General features: G+C 37.8%; 2 protein-coding genes across 2 annotated transcripts; one reads left to right on the forward strand and one right to left on the reverse strand.

Moving 5' to 3' along the window:
* Positions 1–6: 6 nt before the first annotated feature.
* LOC136236454 (SWI/SNF-related matrix-associated actin-dependent regulator of chromatin subfamily E member 1-like) lies at positions 7–6,189 on the reverse strand. Its single transcript, XM_066026607.1, has 11 exons — positions 6,029–6,189; positions 5,905–5,972; positions 5,767–5,859; positions 4,362–4,538; positions 4,160–4,265; positions 3,761–3,864; positions 3,497–3,551; positions 3,297–3,401; positions 2,692–2,753; positions 2,533–2,634; positions 7–189 (listed from the first exon to the last, which is right to left on the reverse strand). Exons 1-11 carry the CDS (start codon positions 6,069–6,071, stop codon positions 85–87), a joined length of 1,020 nt encoding a protein of 339 aa, XP_065882679.1. The 5' UTR covers positions 6,072–6,189; the 3' UTR covers positions 7–84.
* On the forward strand, positions 6,149–19,144 carry LOC136236450 (dolichyl-diphosphooligosaccharide--protein glycosyltransferase subunit STT3B-like). Its single transcript, XM_066026603.1, has 17 exons — positions 6,149–6,494; positions 7,140–7,248; positions 7,296–7,494; positions 7,819–7,907; positions 8,001–8,066; positions 8,307–8,406; positions 9,067–9,165; positions 9,446–9,641; positions 9,750–9,904; positions 10,417–10,679; positions 10,736–10,953; positions 11,826–11,997; positions 12,196–12,369; positions 14,073–14,186; positions 14,485–14,609; positions 18,759–18,840; positions 18,968–19,144. Exons 1-17 carry the CDS (start codon positions 6,196–6,198, stop codon positions 19,046–19,048), a joined length of 2,541 nt encoding a protein of 846 aa, XP_065882675.1. The 5' UTR covers positions 6,149–6,195; the 3' UTR covers positions 19,049–19,144.
* The last annotated feature ends 378 nt before the right edge of the window (positions 19,145–19,522 follow it).

A 19,522-nucleotide genomic window follows, 5' to 3' on the forward strand; every position in this document is an offset into this window, starting at 1 on the left:
AAAGAATTGGGAAGTCTATTCAGTTTATTATTACATGATTACAACATGAATAATTTAATGCCTGGTGAATCAATGAATGATTGTCTACAGTTTGGTATACTGTACTGCAGTGTCATTGTGAGTTGGGAGGTCTTTGAGTGAGATGTGTAAAACTGGCTTCTTCCATGTGACTGGTGACTGCTCACACAACTATAAATAAAACAAATTGTATAAATACAGTAGAACTGTAAAGTAGGGTCCCCCCCCCTCAATAAAATGATGTCCTTTTGCCATCAAAAACAACAGAAATATTTTAAGTGACAAAAAGCACTTTCGTGGAAAAGTCTCGGCGTATCTAACATCAATAAAAGTAAGAAAACCCTTATAAAATCACTGATATTAAAATCACCAATATTAAATAATAATAATAATAATAAAAAAAAGCTTAAACCAGTGCCTGGCTACCTGACCAAGCTAGAGGCTAAATGACATTTTGCAACCACAATTTTACACAACGATTTAACTTGGTTGTGGAACATCCACTCTCTTGTGCCTTGCTTTAACCAGGAGCTTATGAGGCGGCGAAGGAGCATGAAACTCGGTTCCATCACAATCCAAATTACGTCACATTTTTTGAATAAATTGCTACGAGTGTCATGCACAATTAGTATACGGCATCGACTAATGAGATTTTGCTTTCCTTATATGGAAACTAATAGCTAATGAATTTGGATTTCAATGGTATCCGGCAGGCAGCGTAAGTTTCATGTTCCTTCACTGCCTTCAGCAGTTCATAAGCTCCTGCTTTAACCTTTCATCTTCAATTCTACTTGAGACAAACCCATACTGAGGTGTTAATTTTCCATTTCTTTACAGGTGCACATAGATACCACAAAGTTAGTTAATGGGGATGGATAACTGCATTTATAATTAGTTCGCTACAGAAAAAAGAACACAACAACCATTCTTCTTAATGTTGCACTTATTACAATCAGTTATGCTACGGAACACAGTAACCACGCCCCTGAATGATTTATCCATGGAATACCTCTACCATAGACATCAGCAGCAAGATCGGGATAATCTCATAAAGCAGAAACCCCAATACAGCATTCACGTATAATATTCTAATAGAACAGTCAAATGCTTATAGCAGAAATTTTAAAATAGGGTTCCCAGATCGATAAAAGCAGTTAAAGAGATGAATGATATAGCTATGTGGGAAAATCCCTACTGTGTGAAATTGACAAATTTCAAAAAATTAACCGTTGCCCTTAGCAACCTAAAATTTACATTATTTGCAGGTGTCAATGTCTAAAGTCACCTCTCCAAGTTTTAAAAGGATAGCATATATAAGTCATGAGATATCACACTTTGAAGTTGTAATTTTCCCATACATTGTCAATGAGAGGGGCAACAGTTGCCCCTTCTGGGAAATTACATAAATCATGGGATTCAAAAATGTCATATCTTATGACATATACACTAACCATTTAAAACTTGGAGAGATTATTGTTGACATTCACACCTACAAATTATGTAAAAATTGAGATAAATTTTTTTGAATTTACATACGTTGAAATCCCTCAATTAAGTGGTTGCCCAGAAGGGGCAACTGTTTCCCCCTCACATGCACACATACGCTATCCTTTTGAAATTTGGAGAAGCTACTTTAGATATTGTCACCTACATCAAGAGTGCATAATAGAAACCAAGAGTATCAAATTGGTGTATTACCCTGTGATTAATGATTGCATAAAGTAACATAATTATTTTAGTAATTGTTCATTTTCATTGCCATTAAGGGTTGCTGTGTTTTGCCTAATTCAACCAAGTGAAAATATGATAGCGTTAAAGGGAAATGGCTAATGTTAAAGTTCTGACACTGCCAGGCGGATCCTCTGAAGGCGTGGCAACACGCTTGTTTGTGCAACCGTTGTTTTAGCGAGCTGGAGTTATCTTGGGTCCTCACTACACTTTCTTTGTACAATAACTGTTGAATACTTGTTTGAATAACACGAAAAACTGGCGAACAAAGATCCGTTGCCACATACGCATTTCAAATTACCATTTCGCGTAAACAACAATTACTGAAATATCCGTATTACTTTACGCAATCATTAATCACAGGCTAATACACTGTTCGACACCCTTGGTTTCTATTATATACTCTTGCCTACATATAATACAAAATTCAGGTTACTAGGGGTAACAGTTATTATTATACGTCATAAAGCCTAATTTGTCTATGCCCAAGTAGGGATCTTCCCACATGGCTATATAGTAATACCACCACTTAAATATTCTTCATTTATTGGCTTGGATCCCTACTTCATTTAAGTACACTAGACATTTTGTAGTCTACAGCACAGTAATCTAAAGTCTAGGTATCAGCCTGTCTTGTAGCACTTAGTAGTAGCAGTCAAGCTTTGACAGGAAATCTTAACTAGGTACATTTGTGTGTGGATGCTAGTGTACTACAGTGCTTTTTTTATTTTTTTAATTAAAATTTTTACTCTGGCCCTAATGGCACTACAGTGCTTGCTTACGTACTTTTTTCATTTCACTATTAAAATTTTCTTGTTCACCAATTATCTTCCTCTTGCGATCATCAAATTTGCTTTGAATCTGTTTCAACTCTTCTTCTAACTTGTTCTATGTGGCACACACACACACACAATCCAAAGCTGGTACACAAACACTTTGTCTTACTTGATGACGAACTAGTGACTGCACTTGTGTCTGTAGCATGGCCAGACGTTCCTCAGTAACCACTAAGGAATATAAGAACGAGTCTTGACAATACCACACACACGGAAATCTTAGTGGTATGAAATTTTCACGGCTGTAAACTAAACCAGGATTTTCATGATTTTATTTTCATGGTAAAACAGGACTTACACAATTATATTTTCAGTAGTCGCTAAGACAAACATAAAATAAGTGGCTAGCAATAGATGGCAAAAGCTAGTACTACAATAGCACTTCCACAAATCTAGCATGGTAACTAATTGTGCTGTACTTAATAACAACTGGCCACTTGGACTATACCACTATTGTAACTTGTGACCACACAAATGTAATAGTTGGATGTTGCTTATAGTCATTCACTCATATATATTCATACAACAAAAACAAGTTTTGAGAAGCAAGTTTTACTTCAGGGTTTGTTAGTTGTGATTCTATTATCCTAAAAAAGAGATCTGTGTCTCTGTGGTTTATAAATAAATTGCTTAACAGTACTATCAGGAGCTCATAAGCACCTTTGGCACTTATAAGTTCTTGGTACTATCAAACCATATATAGTCACACATTACCTGATCTAGTGTCAGGGACAGAGGAATCGTTAAATATTTCAGCCATCAATTTGTGATTCCGGTAATATCTTGCTGTTGCTACCTGCTTGATGGTGACATATTCACCTACGCAAAACAGTAGAATGATATATAAGGTCGTAAAAGTTTCCAGAAAGGTGATTGGGCTACAATTCGATAACATAAACAAGTAGCCAACTCACTGTCTTCATTGTCAGTTATTGTCATTACGGCTGATAATCTTGGATCAATGTGAGCCTTGATAACAAACAAACCAATTGTAAGGACAGCTGCTACATACCATATAAATTTAAGACATGTACAATCCCAATTATTATACAGTCAAGTGACTCAAGTACATCTAACTACAAAAAAATGCAGCTCGAGCAGCTATAATATAGAGTGATATACAAAATACACAAAATTCAAAGTATATATGCAGGAATCAACAGGAATTTGACTTTTACCTGATGATGTGATGGAGTGATTATCTGTGGGGGCGGTGGGGCATAGTTATCTTGTTGTTGTTGCTGCTGCTGCATCTGCTGTGCTTCATGATATGCTTGTTCAGCTACACAATACAACACACATTAATTAATGAACTGCCTCAGAAACAATCAATTTACTGTGCCAGGAGCTGATCAACTAGTTATATTATAACAGTTATCACCTGAGCCTGATCAAAGCAGAGTTGAGGGCAATAGTAAAATTAATAACAACACTGAGATGTACAGTAACTAGATTAACTACCAAGAAATGCGTAGCCTTTATAATCACTAGGTTGATTTCTAGTGATGCGTTTACAATACAACTGTTAACTGGGCACATCTACATGATATACACTAGAACAATTAACTGTTACGTACCCAATCTCTTTTCCTCCAACCAGCGTTTATAGCTGGGTGAATTATGGTAGATCTTTAACTGCTCGTGGTAAAGAATCTTCTCAGCTTCGTACTCCTCAAAATAGGGCTGCATACAAACAGTGTATACATAATCATGTTTGATCATTGAATTGTAACAACATATGCACTAAAGATTGGCATACTTGCGTACATACAACTTTACTTGTTTATCTTCTTCGCTCATTTCCCGCCATTTACTCCCAATCATCTTACTAATGTCCCACAATTTCAACTCTGAATTGCCATCACCACGTAGTTTGTCCCACATCTTTTTGTTGTAACGCACATAAGGCATTAGAGGTTTGTCTGGTGGCTTTGGAGGTTGCGGTATGTTGGGGATCTGTGGTGACAGAGAAACTAGTACACCATTAAAGAATTAACTATGTATATGTTAAAGCATTGGCGTGAGTGCTATATGAAAAATAAAGTACGAGGTGCATGGCCGAGATGCTAATAAAGCACAAGGCGAAGCTGAGTGCTTTATTAGCATCAAGGCCAAGTGTCGAGTGCTTCATTTTTCATATAGTACGAGCAAGGCAATCCCTTAAATAATTTATGTCGTGTAGCTTCACCATACACTAGGACTTGTAATTAACACGCGTTTCACAAACTATTAGCAGCCTGAATGCATACCAACTAGTTTAACAAAGTAACTCACGCGTAGTTCACCATATTTTGGCATAGTAGACATTCATCACGTATTTTGGCAGGTTTTAGTCAAAACCCACAATCGATTCTATTGTGACACAAGGTGAAGTAGTTCCGTGATATCTCCAGGACTTGTGCATTTACATTAACAAACATAACAGCAATGTTACCTTCTCCCACCCATCATTGAAGTATTTAGGTATGTCTATAAAAGTAATCCAATGGTAGAACTCGTATTGGCTGGGGCGATTGATCACTTAGCGCGGTGAGGATATATCAGCCTTCACTAACTTGAGTGATTAGTCGTACTGGCGTGAGCGCTGCAGGCTATTAGCCTGCACTAAGGCACGTGGGCAGCAGGCTATTAGCCTGCACTAAGGCATGTGGGCAACTGTGCTTTATTGCCCACAAAGCACTCTTTGCCCTAAAGTGTACTTTATGAAATTTCAAGTACACTTTTCCCTTTGATCTCTCCCACGCAAAGTTCTACACGCACACGTGTACGCACACACATGTGTACGCACACACACACACGTACGCACACACACACACGTGTACGCACACACACACACACACGTGTACGCACACACACACACACACACACACACACACACACACACACACACACACACGTGTACGCACACACACACACACACACGTGTACGCACACACACACACACACACGTGTACGCACACACACACACACACACACGTGTACGCACACACACACACACACACACGTGTACGCACACACACACACACACACACGTGTACGCACACACACACACACACGTGTACGCACACACACACACATGTGTACGCACACACACACACACACACACACACACACACACACACACACACACGTGTACGCACACACACACACACACACACGTACACAAAGGTGTTTTAGTAATCACCTGACTGTTGCCTTTTCCTTTAGTTCCCTGACCAGCAATATGTGGAAGAGAGGGAGCACTAACTGATCCTGACATCCAGTGTGATGTCATACTCTGCAGTTACTCACATTACACTTCTAGTAATAATACATGTCATACCTGAAATGATCCATGTGGAGCTTGAGAAACCATACCTCCATCTCTCCAGTAGGGTTTGTTGATACCAGCTACATGTGAAGCATTAAATAGAACAAACAACACCACATTGAAATAATCAGCTTGCCTGGTCCACTCATTGAAGCGGAATAATAATGAGAAGTCTGCATGGTTAGAATACACCACAGTCGTTGCGGTAACCTTTCCTTGTTCCGTATACTAAATATTCGGACCGGAGGAGATCTAGCAAGTGACAACCTCTCACGTGCTTTGGCATCCACGCACGTGTGCAATATGGCTGCTAACCCTGACCAAGAAGCTAGAAAACGAGCTAAAGCTACTGCTGTGGTAGAAGGTGACCAGAAACATGAAGGAAAGGTTATCTACCAGAAGGAAGAGCAGAATGATCAATCAGACAAGACCGGAAACTATGGCGACCTTAGGAATACCCCGGGTTCAAACGTGGACTATTTTGCAGGCACCCAATCGCTGTTGATAATAGTTGTGCTGTTGCTAGCTTGCATAGTAGGATTTTCTAGTCGCCTTTTTGCAGTGATACGATTTGAGAGCATTATTCACGAATTTGACCCATGGTATGTTGTGTACAATGTGTATGTGGAGTAACTAGTTATAGAAAAGTTTCATGCTTGTCATAGAAAAAAATTTGCATGACATTTGTTAGTCATATATTGAATAATAAAAAAAGTCCTTACAATTGTGAATTATGAAATATAATTTATGACAACATTTGCAAGGAAGGGTATTTCTCTCCTGCAATCAATACTGTTCATAGAATTAGTGTTACTGTATTAGTCAAGGGTATGACCTTAAGAATCATGGAACTTTATTATTATCCATTATGTGGGAATTTATTTTCTTGTGTACCACAAGAAGTGCAATGCAATCATTGTGGATGATGTTACTCTATTTGGAGGATTCGTACATTGAGTTACTCTGCAGTCCAGGAAGATAACGGCCTAACACTAATGTACATGCAAAGCTAACAAAGTTTTGAATTTCACTGGTTTTCCAGTCAAGTAATATTTTATTGTTATTGTTTTGGTGTGATATCTTGTTTATTAGATTGTCATGAATATTGTAAAGTAACCCCAACCAACATGATGTCATTTGAAATAATACCTATTTCTGTCTTAGCTGTGTGGTTATGGTGCACCTTCATACCATATAATTTGCTTGCAATGACTAGTCGTGATTACATACACATATTTTATCCTCAGGTTTAATTTCCGTTCAACACGCTACATGGTAGAACATGGCTTTTATGACTTCCTCAACTGGTTTGATGAGAGAGCATGGTATCCACTTGGTCGGATAGTCGGAGGAACGGTATAAAATAGCAGAGATGTGTGATGTGTTTACTATTTCTCACATAGGTCTACCCTGGTTTAATGTTGACGTCAGGACTGATTCATTATGTTCTTAACTCTCTTCATATCACAATAGACATAAGGAACGTCTGCGTGTTTCTTGCTCCATTTTTCAGTGGCCTTACTGCTATCGCTACATTTCTGTTCACTCGAGAAGTTTGGAATGAGAAGGCAGGACTTCTTGCTGCTTGCTGCATTGCAATTGGTATGTACTTCTGTATTGCCATTTAGTAAATCTTTATATCAGAAATTGTACATGTGAAGTGGTTTACACTTTCATTAACAATTTCTGAACGTGTACATCTTCTCCAACCAAACCTTGATAACTAGTACTTGGTTTGAATTATTTGAAAGAACAGGAATGTGGTAAAGTGCCATTGTCTATATTTACGATAGCTAAGCTTCTAACTGATCGCCATTAGTATTCATACAGTATCAATGTAATGATTGTCCAGCATACACAGTATGTCTGCACACACAATGACATATTGAGTATTTATTGTTTTACATATGTGTATATTGGCTTTAGTTCCAGGATACATTTCACGATCAGTTGCAGGATCTTACGACAATGAAGGCATTGCAATATTTGCTCTCATGTTTACTTACTTCTTATGGGTACGTGCACATGAACATTATTTAATTGTACCAGGTTGAAATCTATACCAATTTTGTATTTCTTATACTCTTATGAATGTTGTTTGTGTTTAGATTCGTTCTGTCAAGACTGGTTCAGTGTTTTGGTCAACATTAGCCGCCTTGTCTTACTTTTACATGGTATGTGTTTGTACATGTATAAAGTCTATGTGTGTATACGAAAAATGTCATTCTATTTCGAATATTGTGAAAACGTACAGCTTCGGAAAAATAAAGCACCTTACAGTACACTTGCTGATATATTTGTATTTATAATTCTTTTAGTATTACCTACATACACGACTCTTAGTATACTCTATGATATCCAGTATATATTATCAATAACATGTCACCACTGAAGCTGTTTGTGTGCTGTTGCAGGTATCTGCTTGGGGAGGTTATGTGTTCATTATTAACTTGATACCATTGCATGTGTTTGTGCTGTTGTTAATGGGAAGGTTTTCCAGCCGCATATATGTTGGTGAGTTGATGTGTGTAAATGTGTATAACAGTACTGTACATTTACACCTATTACACGAAGCCAAGCAATTAAAAACCCAATTGTACGATCCAGGTTATATAGGGAGAATGTGCTATATAGAATTTGGCAAGGCATGTTTAAGCAGCTTACAAGAACTGTGATTCCTCTTGTGAAAATAGTTTTTTCCCCTGGGAATTCTGAACACAGTTAACTCAGCACTTGTTCATTGTACAAATAATAGAACAAATGAACAACGTCTAATATAAGTATTTAATATAATGTGAAGTTACTGAACCGGCCAAATACTTAAGTGTGTTGTATGCGGTGGCACAAATCTTGTGTTTTAGTTGGTGTAATGCTTCTTTCTTGGGTGGTAGGAATTGTTGTGCATCAACGAGTGAAACATTTGGATTAGTATACAGACACTTCTGCTTTGTAGTATCCAGATTATATTATGACGTATGTGTTAGAAGAATAAACCTCCCTTATGCCTTTTGTATACTTAGACCACAGCTGAATTTGAAATTATTCAAACAGAACAATTGAAAGTATAATACAAACAATGATCTGTTTTCTATGCAAGTAATTTTCAGTGTGGGTAGCCACACTTACTAGTTACTAGGCAAGTGTTATGTGTATATGTGTTTTTATTTGATGTAGCGTACACAACATTTTTCTTGCTTGGTTTGGTGATGTCAATGCAAGTTCCATTTGTGGGCTTCCAGCCTCTCCGTACTAGTGAACACATGGCAGCTGCAGGTATAGTACAACTTGATGCTTGTATTGCAAGCTCTAAAATAGTGATTAATACAGAATTAGGGGCATTTCAAGACCACCTTATTGTAGTGGCCATGTCAAATAGGTCCCAAACACATCTAAGGTGTACTTTATAACCTGATTAATAAGACCTCCTCATTATTGAGACCATATTTTTTCCCGAAATGGGTCTGACAGTAAAATAAGTTTTTATTGTTGCTTTTATTTTTTTTGTTGTTCATATATCCAATAATTACAAGTGTGTTTTGTTCAATTTATTTAGGAGTTTTCAGTTTACTACAAGTATTTGCGGCTGTTCAATTTATTCAGGGCTACATCACTGGCAAACAGTTTCGTTTTCTATTTGCAATGTTCTTGGTGGTGTCTGCTGGTCTGGTGTTCTTGGCTGTAATAGTCTTGACATATGCTGGCTATATTGCACCCTGGAGTGGCAGATTTTATTCACTCTATGACACTGGGTATGTGCTACATGATAGTTAGCCGAGCAACATTTTTAAGTGGTGGCTATAAAACTGACAATATGTATTTTATATTTTATAGTTTTCATATCTGTCTTTCACTTGTAGGTATGCCAAGATTCACATTCCTATCATAGCGTCTGTGTCAGAACATCAACCAACAACTTGGACATCTTTCTTCTTTGATCTGCACGTGTTGCTGTGTATGTTTCCTGCTGGAGTGTGGTTTGTGATGAAGGATTTACGTGATGAAAGATTATTTGGTAAAAATAATGTTTAGTTTGTAGCAAGAGTTCATAATACAAGTAAAGGGATACTTGTAATTATGAACTCTTGGTTGTAGGAATGCACAGAGATTATTTGTTCAACAAGCAGGCCCTTAAAATCATAAAGTTTAGTGATGAGCAATGTTGCTGCACATAGTACAATTCATAGATGTACACTGTACTACCTACCATTTTTACTTCATTTCAAGTAGGACATAACACATGTCAAACGCTTGAAAGACTGGCACCCAAACATGAAACCCCAGCGTTCAGTTATTCATTATCTCACTCACACTTCAAATTTGTAGTCTTGTAGCAATGTATTTCCAGCATCTAAACCAAAGAACTGTTCACTTAATGATAAAATCACCAAATTTCTTATGGGTTTTGTAGCATGTGTACTAAGTGATTTTAGAAGGACCGGGATTAATGACATTAATTTTGGTGTTGATACTGGTATCAATAGGATTGTTCTCAACTTGTATGTATATATAGTTGTTGTTTTGCAGTTGTGCTGTACGCAGTATCGGCATCCTATTTTGCTGGTGTGATGGTGCGACTTATGCTGACCTTAACTCCAATTGTCTGTGTCAGTGCATCTATTGCCTTTTCCCATTCACTTGACAACTACATGAGTCCTGTGATGGACTTCATGAGTGGAGCAATGAAGGATAGTAATAAAACTACTAAAGAAGATAACCAAAAGGCTGCTTCAAATAAAGGAGGGAAATCTAGTAAAGGGCAGAAAGAAGGACAGAAGCTGTATGATAAGGTATATGCATGTTTCCATTCTAAAGTACGCTGTTAAATGTTAAATCTTCTGTACAGCCTCAGAACAAGGATAAATCCAAGGAAAAACAGGCCAACAAACAACAGCAGCAAGCTGATAGCCAAAAAGGGACGGACATTGGTGGTCCCAGTATGGGATCGGCAGTTGTACTGCTAATGATGATGTTACTTGTCCTGTTTGCTGTACACTGTACTTGGGTTACCAGTAATGCATACTCCAGTCCATCAGTGGTGTTGTCAACTAACAATTATGATGGGTATGGAACATTAATATCTGATACAAACCAGCCAAGCTGTGAAAGAAAAAAGTGCACGTGGCCATCAAAAATAGGCTAGTTTAAAGTGAAGGGGTGTCGGCCAAGAAATGACTGCAGAGATAGTGATGGTGACAATGTTGTAGCAATATTGCACCAATTGTTTGACCACCACGTTTTAATGGCTGCACTCGTTATTCACAGTTTAGCTATTTTGTTATTTGTATATCCAAGCCCCAAACTGTATTTGCTTTGTTGTCTATCTTCTATTTTCAGGTAAACGGCAGAGCTAATCATGGTTTATTTCAACATTGGAACATATGACTGCTCTATTAGAGTACCTAGCTATAGATTGCGTGCAAGTGCAACATGTTTGGTTGTTGCATTATACCTTCCTGACATTTAATCAGATTTCCATTACATCTACATGTAGCCTCTGTACCTCAATAGTTCATTGAGGTCTGCAAGAATTGTAGCTAGCAGTAAAGTGTGTTTAAAAAGATCAAGGTGAAATACCTAAAATATGAACAAATTTGAAGACACTTATGCTCAAGTTTGGAATATGAGATGTCTCACCCTGATAGAATTTCCATAGGCCCTAAAAAGGAGAATATTTGAAGGCACTTATGCTGAAATTTGGAACATGAGGTGTCTCACCCTGATGGAATTTCTATAGCAAAATGGTCTGTTTATAGGCATGAGTGAGCTGGATGCATGAAAATATCCTCTTTCCTGGTTTATGTATACTACATACACACTTGTTTGTCACGCTTCGCCACCACACTGGCTTCCTTGGCCACACAACGTGTCTTGACAGAATAACTGTTGTTCTATGTATGGAAATGGTTTATACTTATTAATATTATTTTTCACAGCTCTCGTAACATCTTGGATGATTTTAGAGAAGCGTATTTCTGGCTGCGTCAGAATACTCCAGAGAATGCTAGAGTAATGTCATGGTGGGACTACGGTTATCAAATAGCTGGTATGGCTAACAGAACTACACTGGTGGACAATAACACATGGAATAACAGTCACATTGCTCTAGTGAGTTGACCATACTGAGTGTGGTATGAATTAATTCTCTCTTTGTCCATGTTCAAGTGCCAGCATTGTAAATTTATAATTGACTTAACTGTTATAGTTATGTGGGTTAGAGCTGATACATGTATTTAGTAAATTGACATATGTTTCAGGCTAGAATGTACATATGTACTGATAAAAACACATTCTTTGTATAACTAGGTGGGTATGGCAATGTCATCAACAGAAGAGAGAGCATATGAGATTATGCGCATGTTGGATGTGAACTATATTTTAGTGATATTTGGTGGTATGATTGGATACTCCGGAGATGACATCAACAAGTTTTTGTGGATGGTCAGAATAGCTGAGGGAGAACACCCTCATCGTATCAAGGTGAATAATGTGCAAAATTGCAGTGTATAGAATTTGTTGCCTTGGTGATTGAAATCTCATGCTTGCAATAGATGTGTACCTTTCACTGAATAGTTATTTACAGCAACTTATTGGAAGTGTTTCAGGTCACATAAAGGTATGCCAAACCTTATGAAGGAAAACTAGCTGGATTTTTTGGCAGAAAAATTCACATGTGATCGTTGTAACAAGCTTCATCATACACTATGATAGTAGTGTATAGTAGGGACCACAAAGGAGTAGGCGTGGTCCACGGGATAAGATCACCCAAAAACCAGCCTCAATTTTCCTTGACAACGATGAGGCAGTATTGGTTAGGTAAAACTAAGCCCAAACAAGTATTCTGATCGACCCAAAACACTTTCAACAAGTTGCTATGGAATTTTAAAATAATTATATAACAGAATTTTCTACTGACTGACTGAGTAACTGACTGATGCCTTCAGACAAGCGTAACTCGATAACGGCTAAGGCTACAGGCTTGATTTTGATGTTGCTTCGGCCCGACAGGTGCCTTTTGGCATACCGCAGTACGTACAATGCATTCTTCATGGACTTACCAGTGTCCTCCTTTGTGTCCCATTCATCTTTGCTGACAGCGAAAAGTGTCGATTTGGCATTAGCACGTGATGGCTTTCCTTTGTAACGGAAACAAGAACGGAAATCGTCCGTATTTTTCATAGTGGCTATTTTGATAGCAGAGGTGCTTTTCAAACAGTTCTTGATTCGAAATGCCGCATAACGGGTTGAACAAAGCTGACAACGAAGCATAATGGATACTTCACTATTCGGATGATAATTGGGGCACGCAGTGCCATTTCAGATGTGGAACGCGTGGGTTCACCACTCATGATAATTATTTACCAAAAAAGTTAACAAACAAGTACACAGAAAAATTTGGAATTTTCAACTAGAGTAGGGACCATAACACATTGATAAAAAGCACTGAAACAACCTGGAGTAGTGCACAATATTAAATCACAGTAAAACAATAAGTAGTGTTATATCCCTACCATTAACACTTCTTATTGTTTTACTGTGATTTAATATTGTGCACTACTCTCCAGCTTGTTTCAGTACTTTTTATCGATGTGCTATATGATCCCTACTCTATTTTTCTGTGTACTTGTTAGTTCTAACTAGCGTAACTAGTTCTAACTATTACGCTAGTTCTAACTATTACGCTAGTTCTAACTATTACGCTAGTTCTAACTATTACGCTAGTTCTAACTATTACGCTAGTTCTAACTATTACGCTAGTTCTAACTATTACGCTAGTTCTAACTATTACGCTAGTTCTCACTATGTAAGGTTTTCAAAATGTATAAGAAACCTATATCACTAAGAAACAGTTTTGATTGTGGGATTCAGTTGGTCTCAATTGAGAGCCACAGGAGGTCATTGAACCCACAATGTAAAGTGCATCTTGCTCAATAGGTCTCATATACTATTTAGAAGCATTAAAACTGTGCAGTGCGACAACTGTTGCTCTGCCAAGTGTGCTGACAACTCATTACTGCATTCCACAAGAGTAGTAAACTGTGCTACATCACATTTGTAGCACTAAAAATTCTTTGATATTGAGGTGTGAAAGTGTTACACATTTGTTTGTTTTTCCTACTGTACAGTAGCATATATAGTATATGGTTTGTTGCTTCTAGTTATTAGAAGGTATTTTGTTGTAGGAATCCAATTATTTTACTCCACAAGGAGAATTCCGTGTGGATAGTGCAGGTGCTCCCACGCTGTTGAACTGTCTTATGTACAAAATGTGCTACCATCGATTTGGAGAAGTACAGGTATGATGCTTATGTACTATACACAATGTGTATCTTAAAAGTTATTTGTACAAGTGACCGATTAATGCTTACACACTTTAAACAGTGTGCTGGTATTTTAATGAATTTAAACTGATACCAATGCAAACACAGTGTTTTAAACACTTACAAATAATTCACACAATTTTACCCATTATACTGCTGTGTACTGTGAAGTTTAGGCTTGTGTTGTTGTGTTAGGTTTTACGGATCTAGTCACAAATGTTGTCGTACTATCTGGGGTTCGTATGTACTTGTAATGATGTGATTTTTTTTACAGACTGATTTCTCATCTCCTCCTGGGTTTGATCGCACAAGAGGCGTAGAAATTGGCAACAAAAATTTCAAGCTGAGTAAAATCGAGGAAGCATACACTACTGAACATTGGCTAGTTAGAATATACAAGTACGTTACAGTGGTATATAATGGTTAGATACATTTAATATTTTGGGGACTATGCTGCTACAGGTATGCATTTACCTCACTCACTGTGTGTGTAATTGTATAGTGAGGTTGTGTAGTGTGAACAGGTCACAACTGGACTGTACCAAGCTTACATGGTAACCTTTAAACCCGCATAGGTCAGAAAACTGGCCCAAACATGCATGCCTTGCACAAACTGCTGTAACTTCCAAAACATCTGTCTGCAATTTATGTCATTTTACTTGTGATGTAACAAGGATTAAAATGATACCAAGGGTTTTTCCCTAACGCTAAACAGTAAGGCCAAAACTAGCCATGTAAATAACTTTTTGGCAAGGAAATATACAAACCCTTTACATACCTTTATAAAATGACCCATAACTCGATGGTGGTTGCTCCTATCAACTTGCAATAAGTTCCGTTCATTTCACCACATCTATCAGGCCTTATACTAGTCTCGTGCCCAGCTGAGCTCGCGCTAATGCGCAAACACTGTCTGGTGACAATGCTCGAGTTTCTTGGGCTCGGAAGTGCTATCCAGTCAAAATATTGGCTGGCAAATCAGAATCGAAGAGTTGCATAATCGCTTAAAAACAGTGAAAAGCCATTCGAAAATGGCTAGGAATAAAGTAAAACTCACAAAAGGGCGATTTTCTAGACGTGATCGCTTGTTAGTAGAGGATAGTGTTTCATTACTGGTGAAACATCGAGTCACCACTCTTAGGTTTTATAAGGTGAGATCGGAAGACACAACTTGACAACAAACCTCTTGAACAACCTAGGCAAATACTTCTAATATAATAGTCTTTTCATCAACTTCCAATACATTTATGCGATTATGCAACTCCTCAATTCTGATGGCCAGCCAATATTTTGGCTGGATAGCACTTCCGGGCCCAAGAAATTTGAGCATTGTCACCAGACGGTGTTTACGCATTAGCGCGAGCCCGGCTGGACACAAGACTAGCCATATACTTGCATGAGTAAACCCACAATCGAAATTAAAGACATGACAAGAATTTTGAAATGCGGAGAACTGACTTAGTAAGCTGCTGTAGTTAACAGTGTTCATTTAACCTTCTCCAAGTAGCCCAGTGAACAGACTTTTGAACAATGTGTAGTTTTAGGCTATAAAAGTTACCCCACCTAACATCACCATGAGTGCCCATATTATGTAAACAGGCATTCCCCAAAAGTTATTTGCGGGTTTAAAGGTTAAGTGACCAGGTACTACAAAATGGCCAGAAATTTTTTCCTAGTATTAGACAGGTTTCACTTTCGCTAAACACACTTTTTGTCCTGTGTGTTTAAGGGTTAAGTGCATGAGAGCTGATATTAGCAAGAGTCCATGATATTAGTTGTACATTAAATGTTATATCAAACAGTACGGGTGCTGTTTAGTAGGGTTCCCCCTAAAATGATGGGCACTGCCCAAAGTGATGCCTCTAAATACCATCATAGAAATATGTGACCATCTCAGCAAAAACCGGACTTGTTTGCACAAGCATGCATATTAAGAAAAATGAAATTTAAAATATTACACATGCTACAAAGAAAAATATGTTAGTTTTTATTGGGCCAGTACTTGAAGAAGGAAGACTCAAATCAATTAAAACTATATACCGTATAGCTGGTAATTTTCGAAAGGTTTTTATTTTTGGATATTTCAAAGAGGCCCTTCTCTTCGAAAATAAATTCCCACAAGTGAAAGCAACGATCCAACTTTCCGGCGATTCGCTTGTGTATTCCTTGAGTTTTAGCTCAGTATTACTGATGATAATGGGTAAATTGTATCATTACTGTGCCAATAACCAGAAAACAGGTGATCCAGAATGGGAATTGATGCCGTCTGCTCTAGAATCTATGGTAGCTAGATAGCAGTAGCTACGATCGAGCGCGATCGAGCCAGTGAATTTACTCCACTCGAGACTCCCTCAGTCTTCTCTCCAGTGCACATGCACAGGGATGAGGATTATTCCATCAGCAAGTCAGTTTTTGGCAAACATTCACGCATCTTCATATTTTGTGACACAAATTTCCGTTTATTTGAAATCCATCCGGACTTCGAAATATGCACTCTTCAAAATTAAAATCCTTCGAAATTCAGATTTTGCTTCTTGTGTGAAATTATCTGTTTCATCTGCTCATGGAGAGTTTTTGTTTCGTTTCTGTAGCTCCAACGGTATGTGTGTCACATGCATTTGTTTACAATGCGGTAAACATAAACAAGTCATTTCTTCTACCAAACCGCCTTCATATCCATATGCGCAAGTGACTACAGGGCTAACACTATATCTTGGCTGATGTGCTAATGCATGGTGAACATTCTAAGCCAAATTGCAACATTGTAGACTAATCCAAACGCAAGCTATGGCTACGAATGTAACGCCTGTAGTTTATTTTCAGTATGGTCGCTGTATAAATCGATTATCTTGCTCTTCCTACTGTCTAGCACTATAAGTCCAAAACTAGTCGTCACAGAGGCTGAAACTTTGGTGATCCATTCCTTGGACACTACGGATAATGCTGAGAAAAAAAATTCCAAAATTGTGCGAACAAGTCGGGTTTTTGCTGAGGCAGTCACATATCATATGCAATGAAAATCACCTTTACAGAGTAGTGTTAACATCGATTACAGCAAGTGGCCAGATAACAACAAGAACACGCAAGTGGCCAGATATGGGATTTAAAAAAAAAAAAATCCAAAACCCAAATTTTGGTCTGGTGCATGGATGATTGTAGCTAGTCTATGTGGGAAATCCCAATACTGGCTTGTTACCACCATCTGTTCAATGTCAGAGTAGAGACATTCCCACATAGACTAGCTACCACCACATTCATCCTATGCGATCATTTTATAAGTGCAGCTACACGTATCTACTCCCTCTCTTAAGTGCTTCAAGTAGTTGTGGTGTCTAACTGTGCTCCTCTAAGGAAAGTGTCGATATGGGAAATTAATACCTCAGTATGGTTTCCTTGCATGAAGATGACCATGTCAAAGGAATGGCAAGGTGAAGAAGGTAGACACTTGTCAGAACCAGAAAAGGAACATGCCACTTGTGAATTTGTTATTGTGGCATGAGATGGTTTCATTTGGTATCTAACATTACAGTATTTCTTGTTTCACTACTTTTTATCACTGGAACCCCACTTCTTTATTGTACTAGTGTATAAAATAACAAGTAGAAGGAAAAATTAGGAATTTTAAGCTGGATTAGGGATCAAAGAACAAAAAAGCAGGGAAACAAGGGAACAGCTAAAAAGTTGTGAAACAAGGGAGGTTGCCTATACCTGCAGAGATATACTAGTGGACATCTATACCTGGATGTCCACTAGTATATCTGCAGGTATAGGCAACCTCCCTTGTTTTACAACTTTTTAGCTGTTCCCTTGTTTCCCTGCTTTTTTGTTCTTTGATCCCTAATCCAGCTTAAAATTCCTAATTTTTCCTTCTACTTGTTTGTTTCCTTTTTTAATAACACAATTATGACTACTGAATCCACGTGTACCACTTTAAAAGAAAGAATGGTGCCAGGCATTCCATAAAATAATTTTTCGTCTAAACGCACACCCCAATAATCAATTACGCACTGAAAAGTGAGGTGGAAGCCGTATCGCGCTATCGCAAATCAACACCTTGCATTGTCAGCAAAAATAACTGGAACACAAAGGAGGACAGAGCTTAGTCCATGATACGTGCATTGTACGCATTGCAGTTGGTGAAAAGGCACATCTCGGGACAAAGTGATGTTGAACAGTGAAAAAATCAAGCCCGTAGCCTTATCCATTGTCGAGTTATGCTTGGCTGAAGGCATCAGTTGGTTAGTTAGTCAGAATAAAATTCTGTTGACTAGAAAAAAAATTTAAATTCCATAGAAACTTGTTGGAAGGGTTTGGGGTGGGTCACTCTGAAGGCATGGCTATGCCTAACCAATACTGCCAAGCTGTTATGAAGGAAATTTGAGGCTGGTTTTAGGGGGATATTTTTGGGCAAGAAAGCCAAAAACTGCATGATCCCTAATATACAGTACTACCGTACTGTATGATGGTGTGTAATATACAGTTACAATTGCTAATGTTTATATAGCAGTAATGAAGCATCCATTTTATATGGAGTGTATTTTGTTGTAGGGTTAAAGATTTAGAGAACCGTGAAAAGGCTCGCAAATCACCAAGAGCCATAAAGAAGAAAAGAAAGTATTTTCCCAAAAAGGTACATTAACTCATATTTAATTGTTGAGATATTGTGGAATTTCCCAATTATTTTTATTTGTAAATCACAGGGTTGAGTGTTCTATTAGAGTTGTAAATTTAAATTGTGTAATGACTTGTCCATGTAGACATCATCAAAGAAGAAAGGAGTAATTCGTAACAAGGTTGTTATCAAGAAGGGAAGGAAGCTCCAGCAGAAGACTAAATAATAAAATGTTAGATTATTATTTAGCGTTTAGTAGCATTACTGTATGTAATCAATTTAAATACATGCAATATAGTTTCAATTTTTTTTTCTACTTGAAGTACTGAGAGTTGCAGTTTTGCAGGCTGACACCACCAAATGGTAGGAGCTTACAAAAAAAAATTGTTTTTTCAGTAACTAAGCTTACCCCTGTGTCTTGGTTTCCTTGTCTCCTTTGTGCTGTTGTCAAGTTTTTACTGTTATAGACCACCTGGCCATGTGTAGACTTCATGACCTCTTGTATCTCTAATTGATACCAGAACAGGTACATGAATGTGAACACGTAGTTGTGACGCTCTTCCTTATACCAATACAGTAAAACCTCGACCATGGTCACTTGTCAGTGTCAACCTCCAGATTCATTTGCATTAAATAACCCTTATAGAAAGGTTTCCTTTCCAAATGAAGAAGGGTTTCTCATAACTGATGAGCATACACA

The sequence above is a fragment of the Dysidea avara genome, chromosome 10 (genome assembly GCF_963678975.1).
Source record: "Dysidea avara chromosome 10, odDysAvar1.4, whole genome shotgun sequence".
Taxonomy (NCBI): Eukaryota; Metazoa; Porifera; class Demospongiae; order Dictyoceratida; family Dysideidae; genus Dysidea; species Dysidea avara.